At 45.5% G+C, this 18,726-nt stretch overlaps 1 protein-coding gene across 3 annotated transcripts in view; it reads left to right on the forward strand.

Moving 5' to 3' along the window:
* Positions 1 to 7,094: 7,094 nt before the first annotated feature.
* Positions 7,095 to 18,726, forward strand: part of LRGUK (leucine rich repeats and guanylate kinase domain containing) — a 68,722-nt gene continuing 57,090 nt past the window's right edge. For all 3 annotated transcript variants that reach the window (XM_054178679.1, XM_054178680.1, XM_054178681.1), the window contains exons 1-6: positions 7,095 to 7,333; positions 8,485 to 8,592; positions 9,295 to 9,376; positions 10,963 to 11,063; positions 13,204 to 13,285; positions 16,732 to 16,856. In XM_054178679.1, the coding sequence (XP_054034654.1) occupies positions 7,133 to 7,333; positions 8,485 to 8,592; positions 9,295 to 9,376; positions 10,963 to 11,063; positions 13,204 to 13,285; positions 16,732 to 16,856 (699 nt within the window). In that variant the 5' untranslated portion in view covers positions 7,095 to 7,132. The remainder of the gene's footprint in view (positions 7,334 to 8,484; positions 8,593 to 9,294; positions 9,377 to 10,962; positions 11,064 to 13,203; positions 13,286 to 16,731; positions 16,857 to 18,726) is intronic.

Here is an 18,726-nt window from a genome sequence, read left to right on the forward strand (position 1 = left end):
CCACATCAGCCCCTTTTGCAGTGAAGGGACAGCAGATTAATGATTATTCCTTCATTAGCACAGCTGGAGTCATTTCTCACCTGCCTGACCCACTCTCTCTCCTTCTTTAAGCTTTCAGCTTGAGAAGCTGAATGCAGTGAAGGCTCTTCTAGACATATTTTGGTGACTCAGTCTATCACAAAGCACTGATCTCCAGTGGGTGAGGCTGGTTATAATGTAGGTTGCCCTTTCCCTTACCTTCCTGGCTACCAGCTAGCCATTTTTCCTCTGATGGAACATCAAACTGTAAGATTTCTCTTTCCTTGGTGCATCTAGAAATCCCCCTTCTTACATGAAGACCAGGAACCTATTAGATGAGGCTGGGGATAGCTGAGCCCATGGACCCAGCTGTTGCTCATTACTAGCTCAGAAGAGAAGCCCAGGTATTGAGGGGATTTCTGAAAGTCTCTCATCTGCATGTTGAGTTCTTTCCCAGCTGATCACAGAAGAAGGATGCTCTTTGAACAGCTCCTGTATTTTTAAGGATTCCTTAAACACGAGTATATTACCCCAAAATCTCTGGGCATTGAGATAGGCCCCCTTGTGCCATCCTCCCTGCTTCCTTTAGTAGATCAAGAGAGGCTGCATTACCAAATGCAGAGAGGATGGATGGGAGGACATCTCTTGGGCACATGGCCACCCAATCCATGGGTTATCCCTGCCTCATGGAGGACAGAGAGGAGGGGAAGGTTGAGTTACAGTGGTCTGGGTACAGAGAAGACAAAGAACTGACAGTTGCTGGAGTGTGTCCAAAAGAAAGCAATGACGCTGATTTAGGATCTGGAGAACAGGTCTGCTGAGGAGCAGCTGAAGGACCTGGGATTGCTTAGCCTGGAGAAAAGGAAACTGGGTGGAGATTTTCTCACTCCCCACAACTACTTGAAAGGAGGGTGGAGCGAGGCCAGTCAGAGAGCTAGGGGGTCAGTCTCTTCTGCCTAGTAATAGGTGATAGGATGAGAAGAATGGCTTCAAGTTGCAGCAGGGAAGCTTTGGGTTGCACATTCAGTGAAAGGATTCTCAAACACTGGAACAGGCTCCTCAGGTTGGTGGTTGATTCCCCCATCCCTCGAGGTGTTTAAAAGAAATGGAGATGTGCTGCTGAGGGATATGGTTTAGCACCAGACTTGGCAGAGTTAGAGAATGGTTGAAGTTGATGATCTTAAAGGTCTTTTTGAACCAGAATTATTCTGATTCTGTGACTTCTTAAATTTCATTGTCTAATTTGCACTTTGTGATATATGCAGGGAAAAGCTCTGTTTTAATCCTTCCTGCTATGAAAGGGGAACATGTCCTGAGTAATCCCCTGCCTGGAAGTGCTGTGCTCATTCTGTGATGTGGTGCTTGAAGTGGGGAAGGTCTGGGGTGACATTTCCCACCACCCCAAGTGTTTTCTGTGTCCACCAAAATTACCATTACCACCTAGGCAGTTTGTTCCCCCCAGATCCACTTCTTCTTTTAATGGCCCATTCGAGAACAATTTGTCTCCAGCCCCAAATACATAAAGCCAATTTCACTCCAGCTTCCATCCCTCTGTGGAGAGGGGTCTTAAAGGAGCCATATCATCTCAGAGTACAGTAGCAGGCAGCCAGGCCTTGCAGTGCCAAGCCAAACAGATGGGGTGGGAGGGGAGACAGGGAGGGAGGACAAGTGTGTTCCTGAGGTTTTTAATAATCCTTTCTCCTGCCTGAATCATCACAAATCCCAGTGGAAGGGTAGGCATTTTCCAGATGGTAGGAAATAAACTCAGAGATACTTCCATGCTGAGAACTCATTAGCCCTGCTGGCTCTGCTCCAAGCTTGATGGCAGTCCATGTAAACTGTCTTTGGACCTGCCCTTTTTCCATCATCTGCTCCCTTGAAATCTCCAGCCCCATCTTACATGAACAAGCTACCCAGATCTCTATTAATTTGATTATGTGTGGCCTTTGCCTTTGGACAGCTTGAGCTCAGGCAAGTATTTTCCTATAAACCTACTGCATGCTAAGCTGAGCATCTCAGCTGCCTTCACACCACCCATCTGCTCACCACTCATTGGATGCTAACCTGTATGGGGGACTGAGGTATGTGGCTGACATCCAGGTTGCAAAAACAGAGCACTGGAGACACACACACACAAAAAAGTATGTATGTACATGCATGGCAAAAGATTAAGCCCACTGTCTTGGTTGGAGGTAGAGCAGGTTTTTAGCTCAGGCTTTTCTCAGGAACTGCACTTGCTGAAGCTCAGGGCAGGTTTGCACACAGAGTGGCTGCTTCTAGCAGTGAGAACACTAATGGGGAGTGTTTCTGCCAAGGGCTGGGCTGCAGAAAGACTCTTGTTCCACACTGGGGTGCAGTAAGTAGGAGATGGTACCTGTGGGAAGGTGCAGTCAGGACAAGTAGCCCTAAACTGACCAACAAGGGATTCCATCCTGTGGACATCATCTATAGGATAAAGATGAAGGATGACCAGGGTCAAGTCTCTTCTACAATAGCCAGTGTCAGAAGAGCACTCTCTTTGTTCTGTTTTTGATCCTGATCCACCTGTCTCTGAATCCAGTATCAGAATCCAGCTCTTCAATCTGGTTCCCATTTGCTGCTGAGTCCAGTCTGGGACTTCCTCGGTGCATGCCCCCAGCATCAGTGATGATGGTGATGTCATTGCCATCAGGGGGTTGGCTTTGGTATTGGTTTGTATTTATATTTATTTCATTTTGTTGTTATAATTTTCACAGAATCCCAGCATGGTGGGGGCTGGAAGGTCTGGAGATCATCTAGTCCAACTCCACTCCAAAAGCAGTGTCACATGGAGCAGGTTGTCCAGGATCACAGGGTCCAGACATGTCATTTTCAGATGGAACCTCCTAGGTTCCAGTTTGTGCCTGTTGCCCGCTGTCCTATATTGCTGGGCACAACTGAGAAGAGTCTGGCCCCATTCTCTTTACTCCCACCTTTTAGACATCAATCACCATTGTGAAGATCCACTCTCAGGCTGCTCTTCTCCAGGCTAAACAGTCCCAGGTCTCACAGCTTTTCCTCATCAGAGATCCTCCAGTCCCCTCAGCATCTTTGGAGCTTGTCTGGACTCTCTCCAATAGTTGCCTGTCTCTCTTTTCACTGAAGCTAGTTTAGTTTTCTTCTCAACGCATCAGTCTCTCTCCCTTATTCCCTTTCTCTTACTTCTGCCAGCCCAGCCCCTAACCCTTGACACAGCCAAATGTTACCACTATGCTTTGCAGGGGCTGCTGTGGTGTTTGTTGTGCTACCACACACCCCACAAACCTGAAGGCAGACAATAGCTGCACTCAGTGGCTGTCACTTCCACCCACCACAGATGACAGAGCCTCCAGAGCAATTGCAAGGCTCCAGGTCACCCCCAATTTTTTGCCAGCCTTTAGCTGAGTGGCAAGAGATTTCCTGATAGGGCTCTGCTGCTGTAGGTGTTTCTGGCTGCAGTAGCAACCTGGCTCAGAGTGGCTGGGTGCTCCTCCTGGTGTCACTGCAAGATGTCAGACTGCTGAAGTTGTGATCTAGAATAAAAAGTCCTTTGCAGGTTTTTTTCTCTCTTAAAACCTCATAGATTTTGAGTAGCATAGAGCATGCCCAGACTGCAGGTTGCTTGAAGCCCTCTAACAGTTCTTTGAATAAGCCCCAGCTGAATCATAGATTTATTTTTGTTTGTTTGTTTGGAAAAGACCTTTAAGATCATTGCATCCAGCCATTATCTAACTCTACTGAGTCTGGTGCTAAACCATATCCCTTAGCACCACATCTGCATGGCTTTTAAATCTCTCCAGCAATGGGTACTCAACCTCCTCCCTGGGGAGCCTGTTCCAGCATTTGAGAACTCTTTCAAAGACATTTCTTCTAATATCCAATCTAAAGATAGAAATTTCCCCAAAAGTGTCCCAATTCCCTTGTGTGTGACTCAAGTGCCCTCTGGTTTACAACATAGAAGACACAGTCCCACACTGGCTGAAAGACACAGCAGGACTGCCCTGTTTAATTGCAGCAGTGTTTCACACAGCAGAAGCTCTTTCAGAGAAGTCCATGTAGTGTAAGGCCCCATGAAGCAGCCAGTGCTGCAGAGCACACTGGTCAGGTGAGGTGCAGCCCTCTTGTGCCATTTGTAGCCCAGTGTGTGACACTGCAGATGTGGTGGGGACAGGCAGCAGTTGTTTTAGCCATGCATTATGGCACCTGAGTGCCAGGAGGACATGTAGTGGCTGACAGCCAGGTCCTGTGGGCACAGGGAGACCCAGTGCTGGAAGACAGCAGGTGCTGATAATCCTGCAGCTGGGGAGTGCAGGGTTCACATCAAACAGTGCCTTTCCCTCTTTGCAGAAGACAGAATCTGCAGATGCAAGCTATAAAATGGCACGGCTGTGTGAAGGAGAGTATCCTAGGTATCACAAAAGCTTGAAACAGCTACAGCAGCCCAATAATGAGTAAGTAGCTGCTGCTTTCAAGCAGCTCACACTTGGCTTTGTAGCTCTGGTGGTTCAGAAATCATTCTCTTAGGTCACAACAAATCCAAAAGCTATACTTGCAGCTAGGATCCCTCCTACCCTTTCAGGATTTCCCATCAGTTCCTGAGCTTGCCAGCCCTTGCCTTTGCTGCCCACCCCTGGACACAGTCCTACATGTGCACCATCTGGAGAAGAGCCTTCACAGGGCAGGCTCTGTGCCCAGAGGGCTGTGGGAGGAGGCACGAGGTGCTTAGTGGAAAAGGGTTTTAACATTTATGGGCAGTGAGATAATGAAGGAAGGTAATTTGGGGGAGCTTTATTGCAGTTATCATAATGTTTCCCTGAAGCACAAAGATAAAAGTCAGTGGGTAATGTCCATAAGAAGGCAATTATGTGACGTTGAAACCCAGAATTGCCAGATTCTCAGGACTCACTTGGCTGCCATGACCAGTGTTGGAGACAATAACCAACATTATTGTTTTACCAGTATCCCAAACAAATTGTTTTACCATGTGAAGCTCATGTTTACCTCACAGGGATCTGTATTTGGAGACATCCTGGTACATCTCTTCCTTCTCTCCTTTATCTTCTGGCTTTACTTTCTTGCTTTACTCTGTTCTGCAATGTAAGAAGAAAAGCAGATGATGGACTGGGAAGGGAAGATGCCTGAAATGAGAGAAAACAAATAACTTTTTCTGTTGTTTGGTTTTTTTTATTCTGCACTAATGAACTTGTGGAACTCACTGCCACAGGGCATGACTGGAGCCAAGAAGCTACTGTGCACAAAACTAATCACAAAACATGCTCACCCAAACCTCAAATATCCTTAGGATCTTAAGATTTACAATGAGAGTAGATTGGCATCTGTAAGACAATTTTTAGTGGCCCAAAGATTGTTGCTGGCTACAGCTGGGGTTTATTATTTCTTTCCCTGCAACATGGTGTGATGAGCTTTTGATTTCCTCAAAAGGAAATGGTAACAAAACAGTAATTTTAACAGTGCTTTGCAAGGCTAAACAAAATTACCTTCCTGGAGAGACCATGGCACCAGCACCTACTCCATCTATGGGCATCCTGCATGCCAAGATGGGTCCACACACCCCATGAGCCCACCCATGTAAGCAGGTAAGTTTTGTGGTGATAAAAATAAAAAAGGACAACAAGCAAAGTGATTTCAGAAGTTGTCATTTCAGATCCCCCTGCTATGACAGCCTGAGCTTTTATTATTTTCCAAATGTGCCCAGCAAAATTATACAGATTTTTTTTTTCCCTGTGAGCTCTGAAATTGTACTTTTTTGTTAAGGAAGCATTTCAAACAGCCTCAGACCCTTACCACAGCAGATGACTGAGACTTCCAGTATGAATTATTAATGTTACCAGTCCTCCCAGACAAAAACCAGGAAGACCAGGTGACCGAAACAGGTGACCGGGAGACAGAGCCGCAGACTCCCTGCATGGCCCTTTTTCTTGTCATGGTGTCACAGAGCAAAGCCACCATCTTGCACAAAGCCCGGGGCTCTGTGGCTGATAATGGTGGAGATTATTTGTCTGACAGTGCCAGACATTGCATCCTGATCTGGAAGATACAAATAGAGATGAACACACTTTCTTCTGCTGTGGAAGAGTGGGAATAAGAATCACACAATTGTTGTGGTAGAAGGAGATCTTTAAGATCATCCAGTCCAACCATTGACCCAGCACTGCCAGGTCACCACTGAACCACATCCCTCAGCACAACATCTCCACAGCTTTTCAGTACCTCCAGGGACAGAGAACTCCCTCCACCACTTCCCTAGGCAGTCTGTTCCAGGCCTTGACAACCCTTAAGGGGAAGGAATTGTTCCTCATTTCCAACCTAAACTTTCCCTGGTGCAACTTGAGGGCATTTCCTTTTGTCCCGTTGCTTGTTACTTTGGAGAAAGATCCCCAGCTTACTCCAGTCTCCTTTCAGGAAGCTGCAGAAAGCCACAAGGTCTCCCCTCAGCCTCCTTTGCTCCAGGCCAAAAAAAAAACCCCAAAAATCCAGTTCCCTCAGCTGCTCCTCACAAGATTTGTGCTGTAAATCCTTCACCAGCTTTATTGCCCTTCTCTGGACTTGCTCCAATACCTCAATGTCCTTCTTGGAGTGAAAGGCCCAAAGCTGAAGGCAGGGCTTGAATTTCAGCCTCACCAGTGCCCAGCACAGAGGGACAATCCCTGTGCCTGGCCGCACAATTGCTAACCCAAGCCAGTATGCTGGGCACAAGCCGGCTCATCTTCAGCTGGCTGTTGACCAACACCCCGAGGTGCTTTTCCACCGCACAGCTTTCCAGGCACTCATCCCGGAGCATTGCCTGAGACTGCTGTGAGGGAAGCCGCCCGCGAGGCGGATTACAACGCCTAGCACGCTCTGCGACCCGCTGGGCGCTGCCGCGGGACACCCTCACAGCCCTACAACTTCCCTCCTGCACCACGCCAGACGCCGCCTTTCTATTGGCTGGCTGCCGGTGGGCGCGAATCCCCGCCCCGCAGGGGCCGCGGCGCCTCTCCCGTCCCCGCGGCAACGGGACTGCAAACAAGATGGCGGCAGCCTGCCCCGAGGGGTGAGGGGGTGCGAGGCATCCACCGTACAGGGCTTTTAGCGTCCTCGCTTCCTCTTGCAGCTCATGGCGGGGGCTGGTCAGAACGCGGGAGGAGACGGCCTCGGAGAGCCGCTTCTTCCTTCTCAAGACCTTCCGCAACACCTCTCAGAGGAGGTCCCCGAGGAGCTGCCCCAGGATAAACCCAGCCTGCAGCAGCCACAGCTTATTCTGCCTTACGACGAGGAGAAGGAGGAGGAGACCGAAGAGGACTCAGACCGCACGGAGGTTCAGCTCAGTAACTCCCACCCCCGCTCCCCAGCTCTCTGGGGAAGGGTGTGTTCGTGAGGGAACAGCTCCTTTCCTCCCTCATCGCTCAGTGCTGTAGTGGGGGAAAGAGGGGTAGCCCGCGGGCGCACCGAAGTAGGAAGACTGTTTTGGTCAGGTTTTCCTCGCCCCTGGTTTCTGCCTTATTTTGGGATGCTTTTTATCCTTGTGGTGGTCAGGATAGTTCTAGATTGCCCTTCTTTATTTTTGCTACACAAAGACTAAGGATAAGCTGCCATGTGAATGGCCAAATTAACTCCATTACCGGTTGCTATGCCCAGTCCTGAGATGCAAGAAGTCCCTGGATGCAAGTGAATTTTTCTCTCCCTACTCTTTTGGGCTCTAAAGTGTCCACTGCCACAGCATTATCGTCTCATACTTCTACCCTTTAGAAATGCATCCGTACTCTCCGTTGTAGGTGTTATAATTTAGGTGGTTACCATCTGAAACATTATTTATCTTGGTCCCTAGATTAGCAATTGTTGTGTGACTTCTCCAAGCTTATAGGAATTTCACAAACCATTGGCTTATTTTCTCGTTAAACCTACGCAGTGCTTCATTAGTGCCATCTGTCAAGTACCCTCTTTGGCAAAGCCTGTTCTCTGAAGAGTAGCACTAGCTGCTCATGCTGAACAAATTGAAAGGGCCTCCAATAATGTGCATATTGGGGTGCAACACCGGGGTTATGTTAGTGCTGGTTTGCTGAGATGTTAATATCCATAACCAATGTGAGTTTGATGGCCTAGCATCTCTGGAAACAAGTCCTGTTTAGAGCTGCTGGTTTAAACCAGAAAGTAAACAACAAAATCCCCACAAAAACCCAAAACCAAACATAAAAGCTGTTGACGCTTTTAAAATGTATAGAGCTAGTAGATGATAGGTTTCTACTTACCTGTTTAGAGGGCAGTATTAATCATTTTTCCTAATGTGTGGTGCCTTAGTAGGCTGATAGAGCACTGAAAGCAACGGTTGATTGAGGACTTTCATTAAAGTCTGTTTCTGGTCGCATCCTAAGCAGCCCCTAGATTCCACCAAGTGTGGAATTCTGCTTCATAAATCTCCCCTTAATCCATTCCTCTCCCTGTTCCCCCCCACTTCCTGTTGTTTTATAGGATCAGTTTGATGGAGTGTTGAGTGAAGACATAGTGGCTGAAGGACTCCACAAGCTGGGGCGCTCAGCCCCTGGTATTGAATACGTTTATCTTAATCTGTCACTTTCTGTAAGTATAAGCAAACAGCATTATTGTAAAGTGTTTCTCTGCTCAAAAAGTTTCCTCTTTTTAGCAGCAAGAAGTTGGACTAGTGGAAAAAAAGATAAATTCAAGAGGCAGATTTTTGCCTCTGCCTGTCAATGCCACTTCATGTACATGGGGCTTTTGACAAGAAACAGCATGGCTCTTGCTGACAACTGCCTTATCCATGTTGTCTCTTTCCCTAAGTAGCAACAGCAGTAAGATATTTTCCTTACCCAGTCTTTGAGTGTGAAAATGTCTCTTTCTGCTTTAGTCAGATGGAGAGAAAAAAGAGAAAAAAAAAAAAGAGAGAGAGGAAAAAAAAAAAAGAGCAAGATTCTAAACACCTTCAAATCCTGCTTTGTCCCTTCAGAAAGTTCAAATGATTGTGTCTTTTTAAAGGTTACTTGCTGCCACTGCCTTTTCTTTGCAGCCTTGTTTTTCTGGCATTTTTCCTAGCTGCATCCGTCTCTCCTGGTTGTGTTTTTAAGGCTTCTTTTGACATTTTCTCCATTCATAGCTGGTCTGCAGGTCTAACATAAATTTCTATATATGTCATCCTGTTCTGACACACCCAGCTGGAAGGACCTTGGGGTACCTCTTCAATGTCTCCTGCTACTGCTTATCTCTTGGAAGAGAGGATGAGCTTCTATAGCTGGTTATTAAAATCTCTTTGTTTTGTTTTTCCAGGGTCGTGAGTTAAGTGACATTAACATTCTCTCCAAATACATTCACTTACAGAAGCTGGAACTTTCAAATAATAAAATTAATGGTATGTAGCAAACACACAAGTGAGTTCTTGGGTTGTGAAATTGTTTAAGATGAGAAATGCACTATACTGTGGAGCTTTAGTATCACAAAGCCTGGTCTGTGTTTTAATGGTGTCACTACGCCAGCTCCACAAAATGAGGTGATGGCTCAGTCTTCTCAAGAATAATGTGTGGACCATTCAGGCAGCAGGTATTTATCAGTGGGAACATGGAGATTCTTGTCCAGTTTATTATGCAAAGATAAAATGCAAGCAAGTGTGTCAGTACAAGGCTCAGGTTGAGATTTTACATGTGCACACGTTACACTATTTAAAGTTATGTCTGCTGCAGATGTCCCCGCCTTGGACTTCCTTTGGCAAGGTTTGAAACGGGTGACAAAACGTAACAAATTATGTCCTGGATTTAGAAAAGAGGAGGCTGGGGTAAACATACGGCCAGCAAGTTGGAAGAGGTGATTCTCCTTCTTTACTCGTGTCTGCTGAGGCCCCACCTGCAGTGCTATGTCCAGCTCTGGAGTCCTCAGCACAGAAAAATGCAAACCTGTTGGAGCAAGGCCAGAGGAGGCCACGTAATGGATCAGAAGCCTGGAAGCCCTCTGCTGTGAGGCTAGGCTGAGAGAATTGGGGTTGTTCAGTCTGGAGAAGAGAAGGCTCCAGGGTGAACTTGTCCTACCCTTCCAGTACTTAAAGGGGCCAAGAAGAAAGCTAGGGACAGACTTCAGCAGGGCCTGTTGTGACAGAACAAGGGGTTATGGCTTTAAACTAAAAGAGGAGATTCCGGCTAGACAGAAGGAAGACTTTTTTTTGCAGTATAGCTGGTGAAACACTGTCACAGGTTCTCCAGAGAGGTGGTAGATGCCCTGTCCCTGGAACCATTCCAGCCCAGGTTGTTTGGGACTCTGAGGAACCTGCTCTAGTTTCAGATGTTCCTGTTGACTGTGGGGGGTTTGGTCTAGATAACCTTGAAAGGTATCTTTCAAGCCAAACCATTCTGTGATTCTATGATTCCATCATATTCTATCCCTTACTCCTCCCTTATACTCCTCAACTTGTGTTTTAATCTCTTATCAAAAGGAATAAGCTGTGGTGGGAAACCTGTTGCGCTATTTCTTTAAAGTTCATTCCACTTGGGATGCTGGATTCCAACAACAGCAGCACTTGTCAGACAGCATTTCTCTGTGCTCATGTTCGCTAACAGTTTGTCTGTGAAGGGCAGATCTGAACAGAGCAGGGTCTTCTCCATAGCAACTAGTCACTTAGTCTTCAGTAGCAGCATAAGTATGTTTCTTTGTTAATTAGTAACTTAAGGCACAGGTAATCTCCCTTGTGTTATAGAGGACAAATCAATTGACATAACAGAAAGTTAGAGCTTGATTATCTATTCTTTGTGATTTAGGAAACTACCTCTTACTAGGAAAAAAAAAAAAAGATAATAGCTTTAATTTTTGCATTTCAGACATCACTTTCTGAATGTGTAGCTACAAACTCGTTTCTGATTGCTCATGGACTTGATTGTCTCATTTTGCCATGATGCTCCCTGTGTTCACCTGTTCATTCACATGGGCTCTGCCATTTTGTTTTGTTACCAGATCTTTCTTGTGTCAGTCACATGCCTTACTTACTGGAGCTGAATGCTTCCAACAATGAACTGACTACATATTTCAGTTTTAAGCCACCTAAAAATCTCAAGGTAAGCTGCAAAGCAAAATGCACTTTATAGGCTTTAATCAAAATGGTTTTCTAAATCTAATTTAGATGTGCAAAAGTGAATATTTAAAACATTTTCTTTGTATGCCTTCCTTTCTTGCTTCATGTGACATTTAATCTGTTTTCCACATCTTTGGATATTTTACACTGCACGTTTCACTCTTTTATTTTCTTTCACACTCTGAATGCTGTCATACCATGGGAAGGTGTATTGTACAGCTAAGTCTTCTAGACAGAGGTAAATGTAGCCAGAATGTTTTCCTTGCTTGTCAAATTAGAATCATAGAATGCACTGTTTGGAAGGGACCTCTAGAGGTTATCTAGTCCACCTCTCTGCACTGAGCAGGAACATCCCCAACTAGATCAGATTGCTCAGAGTCCCATCAAGCCTGATCTTGAATGTGTTCAGTGATGAGGTCTCTACCTCCTCCCCAGGAACCTGTTCCAGTGTTCTGCCACACTCATAGGAAAGAATATGAGATCTTCATTTGGGTCAGTTCCTGCCTTTCAAATTGGCTGGTGCCGGTTATTGTGGAACACATTCTGGAAGTGCAGCTGTCTGCTAGTCTTCCCTTTCCCTCCTTTGGGTTACAAAAAGCAGGTTGTTTAGAAATACAGCCTATATGTGTTTCTGGGAGGACAGGCTGAGAGCGTTGGAGTTGTTCAGCCTGAAGGAGAGGCTTCAGGGAGTAGGAGGGCTCTGCAGAGGGAGCTTGACAGGCTGGACAGATGGGCAGAGTCCAACAGCATGAGATTTAACACACCTAAGTGCCACACACAGTGGCCACACACAGTGGCCACAACACCCCCATGCAGTGCTACAGGCTGGGGTCAGAGTGGCTGGAGAGCAGCCAGGCAGAAAGGGACCTGGGGGTACTGGTTGATAGTAGGCTGAACATGAGCCAGCAGTGTGCCCAGGTGGCCAAGAAGGCCAGTGGCATCCTGGCCTGTATCAGGAATAGTGTGGGCAGCAGGAGCAGGGAAGTCATTGTGCCCCTGTACTCAGCACTGGTTAGGCCACACCTTGAGTACTGTGCCCTGTTCTGGACCCCTCAGTTTGAGAAGGATGTTGAGATGATGGAACGTGTCCAGAGAAGGGCAACAAAGCTGGGGAGGGGTTTGGAGCACAAGCCCTGTGAGGAGAGGCTGAGGGAGCTGGGATTGTTTAGCCTGGACAGGAGGCTCAGGGGTGACCTTATTGGTCTCTACAACTACCTGAAGGGGGGGTGTAGCCAGGAGGGGGTTGGTCTCCCAGACAACCAGTGTCAGAACAAGAAGACACAGTCTCAAGCTGTGCCAGGGGAGGTTTAGGCTGGATGTTAGGAAGAAATTGTTCACATAAAGAGTGATTGGCCATTGGAATGGGCTGCCTAGGGTGGTGGTGGAGTCACCATCACTGGAGGTGTTTAAAAAGAGACTGGGTGAGGCACTTAGTGCCATGGTTTAGTTGATGTTGGGTGATAGGCTGGACTCGATGATCTTGAAGGTCTTTTCCAACCTGGTTAATTCTGTATTCTGCAATTCTGCACTGCAACCTTTCAGTACTTAAAAGGGCTGGTAAGACTTTTCAGCAGGTCCTATTGTGACAGGACAAGGGGTGACAGTTTTAAACTAGAAGAGGGAGATTTAGACTAGAGAGAAGGAAGAAAATATTTGAGCTGATGGTGGTAAAGCACTGGCGTAGGTTGCCAGAGAGGTGACAGATGCCGCATCCCTGGAACTGTTCCAGGTCAGATTATTTGGAACTCTGGGCAACCTGCTCTGGTTGAAGATGTCCCTGCTCGCTGCAGGAAGGGTTGGACTAGGTGACCTTTAAAGGTCTCTTCCAACCCAACCCATTCTATGATTCTGCAACTAATTTCTGTTTCCTCTGTTAGTTTTTTCTAGTACACTTGCATAATTTACAGACTATTAATCGGTCATTAGAAGGAAAAAATAATTTGGGGAGTTCCCCAAATGTGAATTCTGTGTGTCATAAAAAGGAGCCTTTCTGTTTATGTCCCAATATTAATGAACTTATTTCTTCCACGCCCTTTATCACAAGTTTAATGTAGCATCTGTTTACTTTCACAACTATAAGTGCTGAAGAAATAAACTAACTTGCTGACTCCTTTTTCCTTTAGGAAGTGGATTTTTCCTACAATCAAATACCTAAAATGCAAGATTTGTCAGCATACCAGTCTCTCACTAAACTGTTGCTGGATTGTATCCTTTGAGTGGGAGAAGAGGGTCTTGTTTGTGTTCTGAAGAGCTGTTTGCTTCAAACAGATACCTGCTTTTCTCTTTCTTTTTTTTGGTCTTTTTCCTGCATGTCAGTTTTGTCTTAAGAATCAAAATTAAACAGTCCAATTCTGCTAGTGAACCTGATCTTAATTTACTTTAAACATGCTCAATGTTAAAGGTGTTTATGTGCACATGTGAAGTATTAACCTCTAAAGGAACACAAAGAAACCTCCACTTTGCATCATGTAGAACTGAAGAAGTGACATGTCATGCTGTCTGTGCATGGCAGAGGTAATAAGTAATCCCAGTACTTATATATATGAAAGGTTAATAGGAAATCAGTATAGAACACTAAGCTCCCTTAAATGAAAAAGGTGCATGTTGTTTAATCTTAGACATAGCTAATTACACAGGGACTACAGAGGCTTTCTGGAGGACAGTGCCATTTAATGACTATAAAGAGATTCTCTGAGAGAAAACTTCCTGGAGTATGCTGAGGGAAGGTGTTCTGCCACCCACCTTCCACATGCCCACTGTGGTACCCAGTGTGTGGAATTACAAACATTGTTCTGGCCAAATTTGGATAAACATGAGCCTGCAGTTGCTTCATTGCTTAGTTCTCTAAGGCTGGTCACAGTAGGCCACACTTAGATGCCCAATGGCATCCTGGGGAGCTTTAAGAGTGGTTGAGGAAGGTTTTCATCTCTGCTCTACTCTGCCCTGGCGAGGACACATCTGGAGGACAGGGTCCACTTCTGGGTTTCCCAGTTTGAAAGAGAGGGAAGTACTGGAGAGAGTTCAGTGGAGACTGAGGTACTGAGGGACCTGGAACACCATTAATGGGGGCCTGGACCTCATTCATGTTTGTAAATATGCAGGGGGTGAGTGCCGAGAGGATGGAGCCAGGCTCTTCTCAGCGATGCCAATGATAGGACAAGGGGCAATAGGTAGAAGTTGAAACATAGGAAGTTCCGTGGAAACAATTTGTTTTTCACTGTGAGGATGATGGAACACTGGAACAGACTGCCCAGGGGGGCTATGTAGTCTTACTCTCTGGAGATATTCAAAACCCGCCTGGATGCATTCCTGTGTGAGCTGGTATAGGTGATCCTGCTCTGGCACAGGGGTTGGACTGGATGATCTTTTGAGGTCCTTTCTAGCCCCTAACATTCTGTGATCTCTGTGAGGAGGAAAGACTGTAACCTTGAGAAGAGCAGACTGAGAGGGGATCTTCCAAATGCCCATCAATATATAAAGGGAAGGTTTCAAGAGGATGGGGCCAGGCTCTTTTCAGTGGTGCCCAGCAACAGGACAAGGGGCAATGGGCACAAACTGGAACCCAGGAGATTCAATCTGAACATAAGGAAAAAATTCTTTGTTGTGAGGGTAGTGGAGCCCTGGAGCAGGCTGTCCAGAGAGGTTGTGGAGTCTCCTTTGGGGAGATTCCAAACCCATCTGGTCATTGTGATCCTGGGCAACCTGCTCTGAGTGCTCCTTCTTTAGCAAGGGGTTTGGATTAATTGATCTCTAAAGGTCCCTTCCACCCTCTACCATTCTGTGATTCTATGATAGTACTCCTAGTCTTCCCCTGGATTCTCCTGTGCTTTTCTGAAAAGCCATGGTGCCTTACTTAGAATTACTTCCCCAGAGCTTGTGAACCTGTCCTCTCTGCTTTATAAAAACTGCATCTTGATTTTCTGCTCTCTGAAAAGGAGAAGACAGCAGGTTGTTGCAGTTTGTCTCTTGCCCTCGAAGTAGCCCGTTACCAAACGATGTTAATTCAATGGCTTTGTCATGTAGGAGTAGAGAAAGCATTTCCAGGGCACCAAGGTTACATTATTCACACGTTTTACATGGTGTGCAGGTGACGTGATTCTTGGCAGAAAATGGCATTGGGACACTTTCCCTTTGCAATTCTAATTTTCCATTGCAGAGAAAAAGTCATACAGGAAAATGGAAAGGGAAGGAAAAAAAAGAAGAGAGTGAGATCAGGGACTTCTGTTATGGATCTGAATCAGGTTGGGTTTTTTTGGTTGGTTTCAGTGCAGCAGGATGCTGTCTTAAATTTCTTCATTTGTCAATGAGGATGCCACTGAAATAGGGAGAAAAACTGTTTCATGCATGCATACAGCTGCAACAGGAGCCTCTGAAAGAGAGGAAAATGAGTGCAGAATTTAGGAGTGCAGAATTTATAATAGCAAAGTGCCAGTCTTCCATCTCAATCACTCCTTGCTGAAGTCATGGCAGACAAAAGAAGCTGTTCTTTGTAATCATGAATTACAATATGATATTAAGTAACATGCAGCAGCAGCAATGTTCAGCATGCATTTCTTATTGACAGTAGCTAAGCATTTCTTATCACATTTAAGTGAATTATGATGCAGATGTTACCATCCTTGTAACTTTTCCAACAAGTGCAAACAAGCACAGCAGAGAATCACAAAATGGTAGGGGTTAGAAGTGACCTCTGGAGATTATCTAGTCCAACTCCCCTGCTAAAACAGGGTCACCCACAGGTTGCCCAGGATCATGTCCAGGTGGATTTGGAATTTCTCCAAAGGAGACTTCACAACCTCTCTGGGTAGCCTACACCAGGGCTCTGGCAGCCTCACAAGAAAGAAGGTTTTTCTTCTGTTTAGTGGAACCTCATGGGTTCCAGTTTGTTTCTGTTGCCCCTTGTATTGCCACGGGCCCCACTGAAAAGACCCATCTTCTTGACAGCTGCCATTTAGATATTGATGGGCATTTAGAAGGTTCCCTCTTGGTCTGCTCCTCTACAGGCTATACAGCCCTAGGTTTCTCAGCCTTTCCTTCTCACAGAGATGCTCCAGCACCCTCAGCATCTTTGTAGCCTCTGTTCATAAATGAATTTTTAAGGAGGAAACTGCCCCAAGCAGAAAAGGAGGCATTTTGGGGCAATAATACCTCACAAATCATGATAGTGAGACATTAAAAGACTGAAACTCATTGTGATTTTAGTGTTGAGCAATCTGCTGCCTAATACTAATACTTAGGGCTTAAACAATATTGTTTGCCTTGCCAAAACTTTTCCTCCTCAGCTGAATGAGGAGCAGCCCCATTTTGTATGCAATCGATATCTGTCAAATGCCAGTGCCTGTGGATGGGTTTGTTCTCTCTTCTAAAATGACAGAGGTAGCCTTGTGCAAGGTCCTAGGAAAATATAGATCTGTGCTTACTAATTAATTTCTCTTGCTCTTCTTCCTCACAAAAATTTGTGTTGGTCAAAGTGGACAGCAAGCTCCAGAAGAGACATGAGTGTGGGCAAGTAGGTTTTAAACCTCCTTAGCATGACGCATTTGATCCAAACTTCTCCATACCAAGGAATTAATCTCTAATGGCTGACGGAGCTACTAATTATTGCTAAGGTTTTGTGTTGTGGTTTTCCTTACATGCAAAAAACTGTACAGTTAATAACATAGAGGAGATAAGAGGCCTGGAAAAGTGTCACAGTCTGACTCATCTCAGTTTGTCACACAACAAACTTGTTGCAATCAGTGGACTTGAGAACTTACCTATCAAAATACTCAATCTGGTAAGAAAGATGTGGCTTGAGTTGTTCTCCTGTCTTATACCAATATATCAATGTCTTAATAAATGTGAAGGCAATTGCATAACAAATTTTCAGAGATATTTGTAATACAGGAAAGATTTTATGCATCTAGGATCATAGGATGATATAGGTTAGAAGGGAGCTGTGGAGGTATCTGAGGCAGTTTCCTGCTCAAGGCAGAGCCACCTTCAGTGGAGGCTGCTTAGCACCTTGTTCAGCTGGGTTTTGAATTTCTCCAAAGACATTTTGCATTCACTCCAGGTAAATTTTGTTGTCTAGGGGATGTGTAAGAAGTTACTTACTGTGCAAATCCCCCAATGCAAAGAATGATTTATTCATTTTTCTCTATTTCAAAGTATATTTCTTATATTCTGCCCTAGTGAGGCCATATGTGGAGGACTGGGTACAGTTCTGGGCTCCCCACTTCAACAGAGACAGGAAACTACTGGAGAGAGTCCAGTGGAGGCTCCAAAGATGCTGAGGGGACTGGGGAATCTCTGTGAAGATGAAAGGCTGAGAGCTCTGGGGCTGTTGAGCCTGGAGAAGAGCAGACTGAGAGGGCATCTGCTCAATGCTAATCAATATCTAAAGCATGGGGGTCAAAATGCTGAAGCTAGACTCTTCGGTGGTACCCAGTGACAGGAGAAGGGGTAATGGGCACAAACTAGAACCCTGGAGGTTCCACCTAAACATGAGTTAAAACCTTTCCTCTGAGTGTGCTAGAGCTCTGGAACAGGCTGCCCAGAGAGGTTGTGGAGTCTCCTTCTCTGGAGAGATTATAAACCTTCCTGGAACTTGTGATCATGGGCAACCTGCTGTGGGTGACTCTGTTTTATTAGGGAGGTTGGACTAGATGATCTCCAGGTGTCTCTTCTAACCCCCATCGTTTTGTGGTTTGGTGTTTTGTTGGTAAAGTTGTGTTCATGCTAGCAGTGAGCTGGGACAGGAGAGGCAGAGCTGAGACCTGATATGCCTTCATTTGTTTAAGAAGTGAAGTCAAGTTTATTATGCAAATCTGACAATACTACTAAAGAATCTGTTTCTTTTTTTTTTTTTTTTGAAGGATCTTGTAATGAGATTGAATACTTTATGTTTCCAGCTGTGCATCAAGATATCCAGGCTCTATTTGAATCATAGGAATCATAGTATGGTTTGGGTTGGAAGAGACCTTAAAGATCATCTAGTCCCAGCCTCCCTGCCATGGGCAAGGACACCTTTCACTGGACCAGGTTGCTGAAGGCCTCATTCAATCTGGGCTTGAATGCCTTCAGGGAGGGTGAATCCACAACTTCCTTGAGCAACCTGTTCCAGTGTCTCACCACCTTTACTGGAAAGAATTTCTTACTGACTCTGGGAGAGAAGCCAGAAGTGGTTGCAGCATCCCATCCACCTATTTTATTCCTTTAAATACAACATGTCTGTGTTATATTTCTAGAAGCTTTAGTGGGATTTATCTTACCTGACTTCAGATTTCTGCAGTGTAGACAACTTCTTCTCTGCTACTTGTTCACTTCTGCCTCAAGAAGTTGGTGGAGAGGAATGGACACATAAAATACTTCATTATTGTGCTCCAGCAGCTGGCATCTACCTTAACAAAAAATGTATCAGGCCCCAGAAGTGCCTGTTTCTCTTTGTTGATTGTGAAGACAGCCAAGAAAAACTAGCTCAAAAATAGACCTCAGTCTTTCAGTGCCTAGAGCAGGCATTCATTTCACTGGTCCTCACTTCCGTGCCTCTAACTTGTCCTTAATAATACCAACACTTTCTTGTAAATCATACTTATGAGGCAGAGCCATCAGTAGAGAACAGGAACAGCAGCAGAGGCTATTTGTAAGGCAGTTCAGTTGCTCTG

This window comes from Dryobates pubescens, chromosome Z (assembly GCF_014839835.1).
Source record: "Dryobates pubescens isolate bDryPub1 chromosome Z, bDryPub1.pri, whole genome shotgun sequence".
Lineage (NCBI taxonomy): Eukaryota > Metazoa > Chordata > Aves > Piciformes > Picidae > Dryobates > Dryobates pubescens.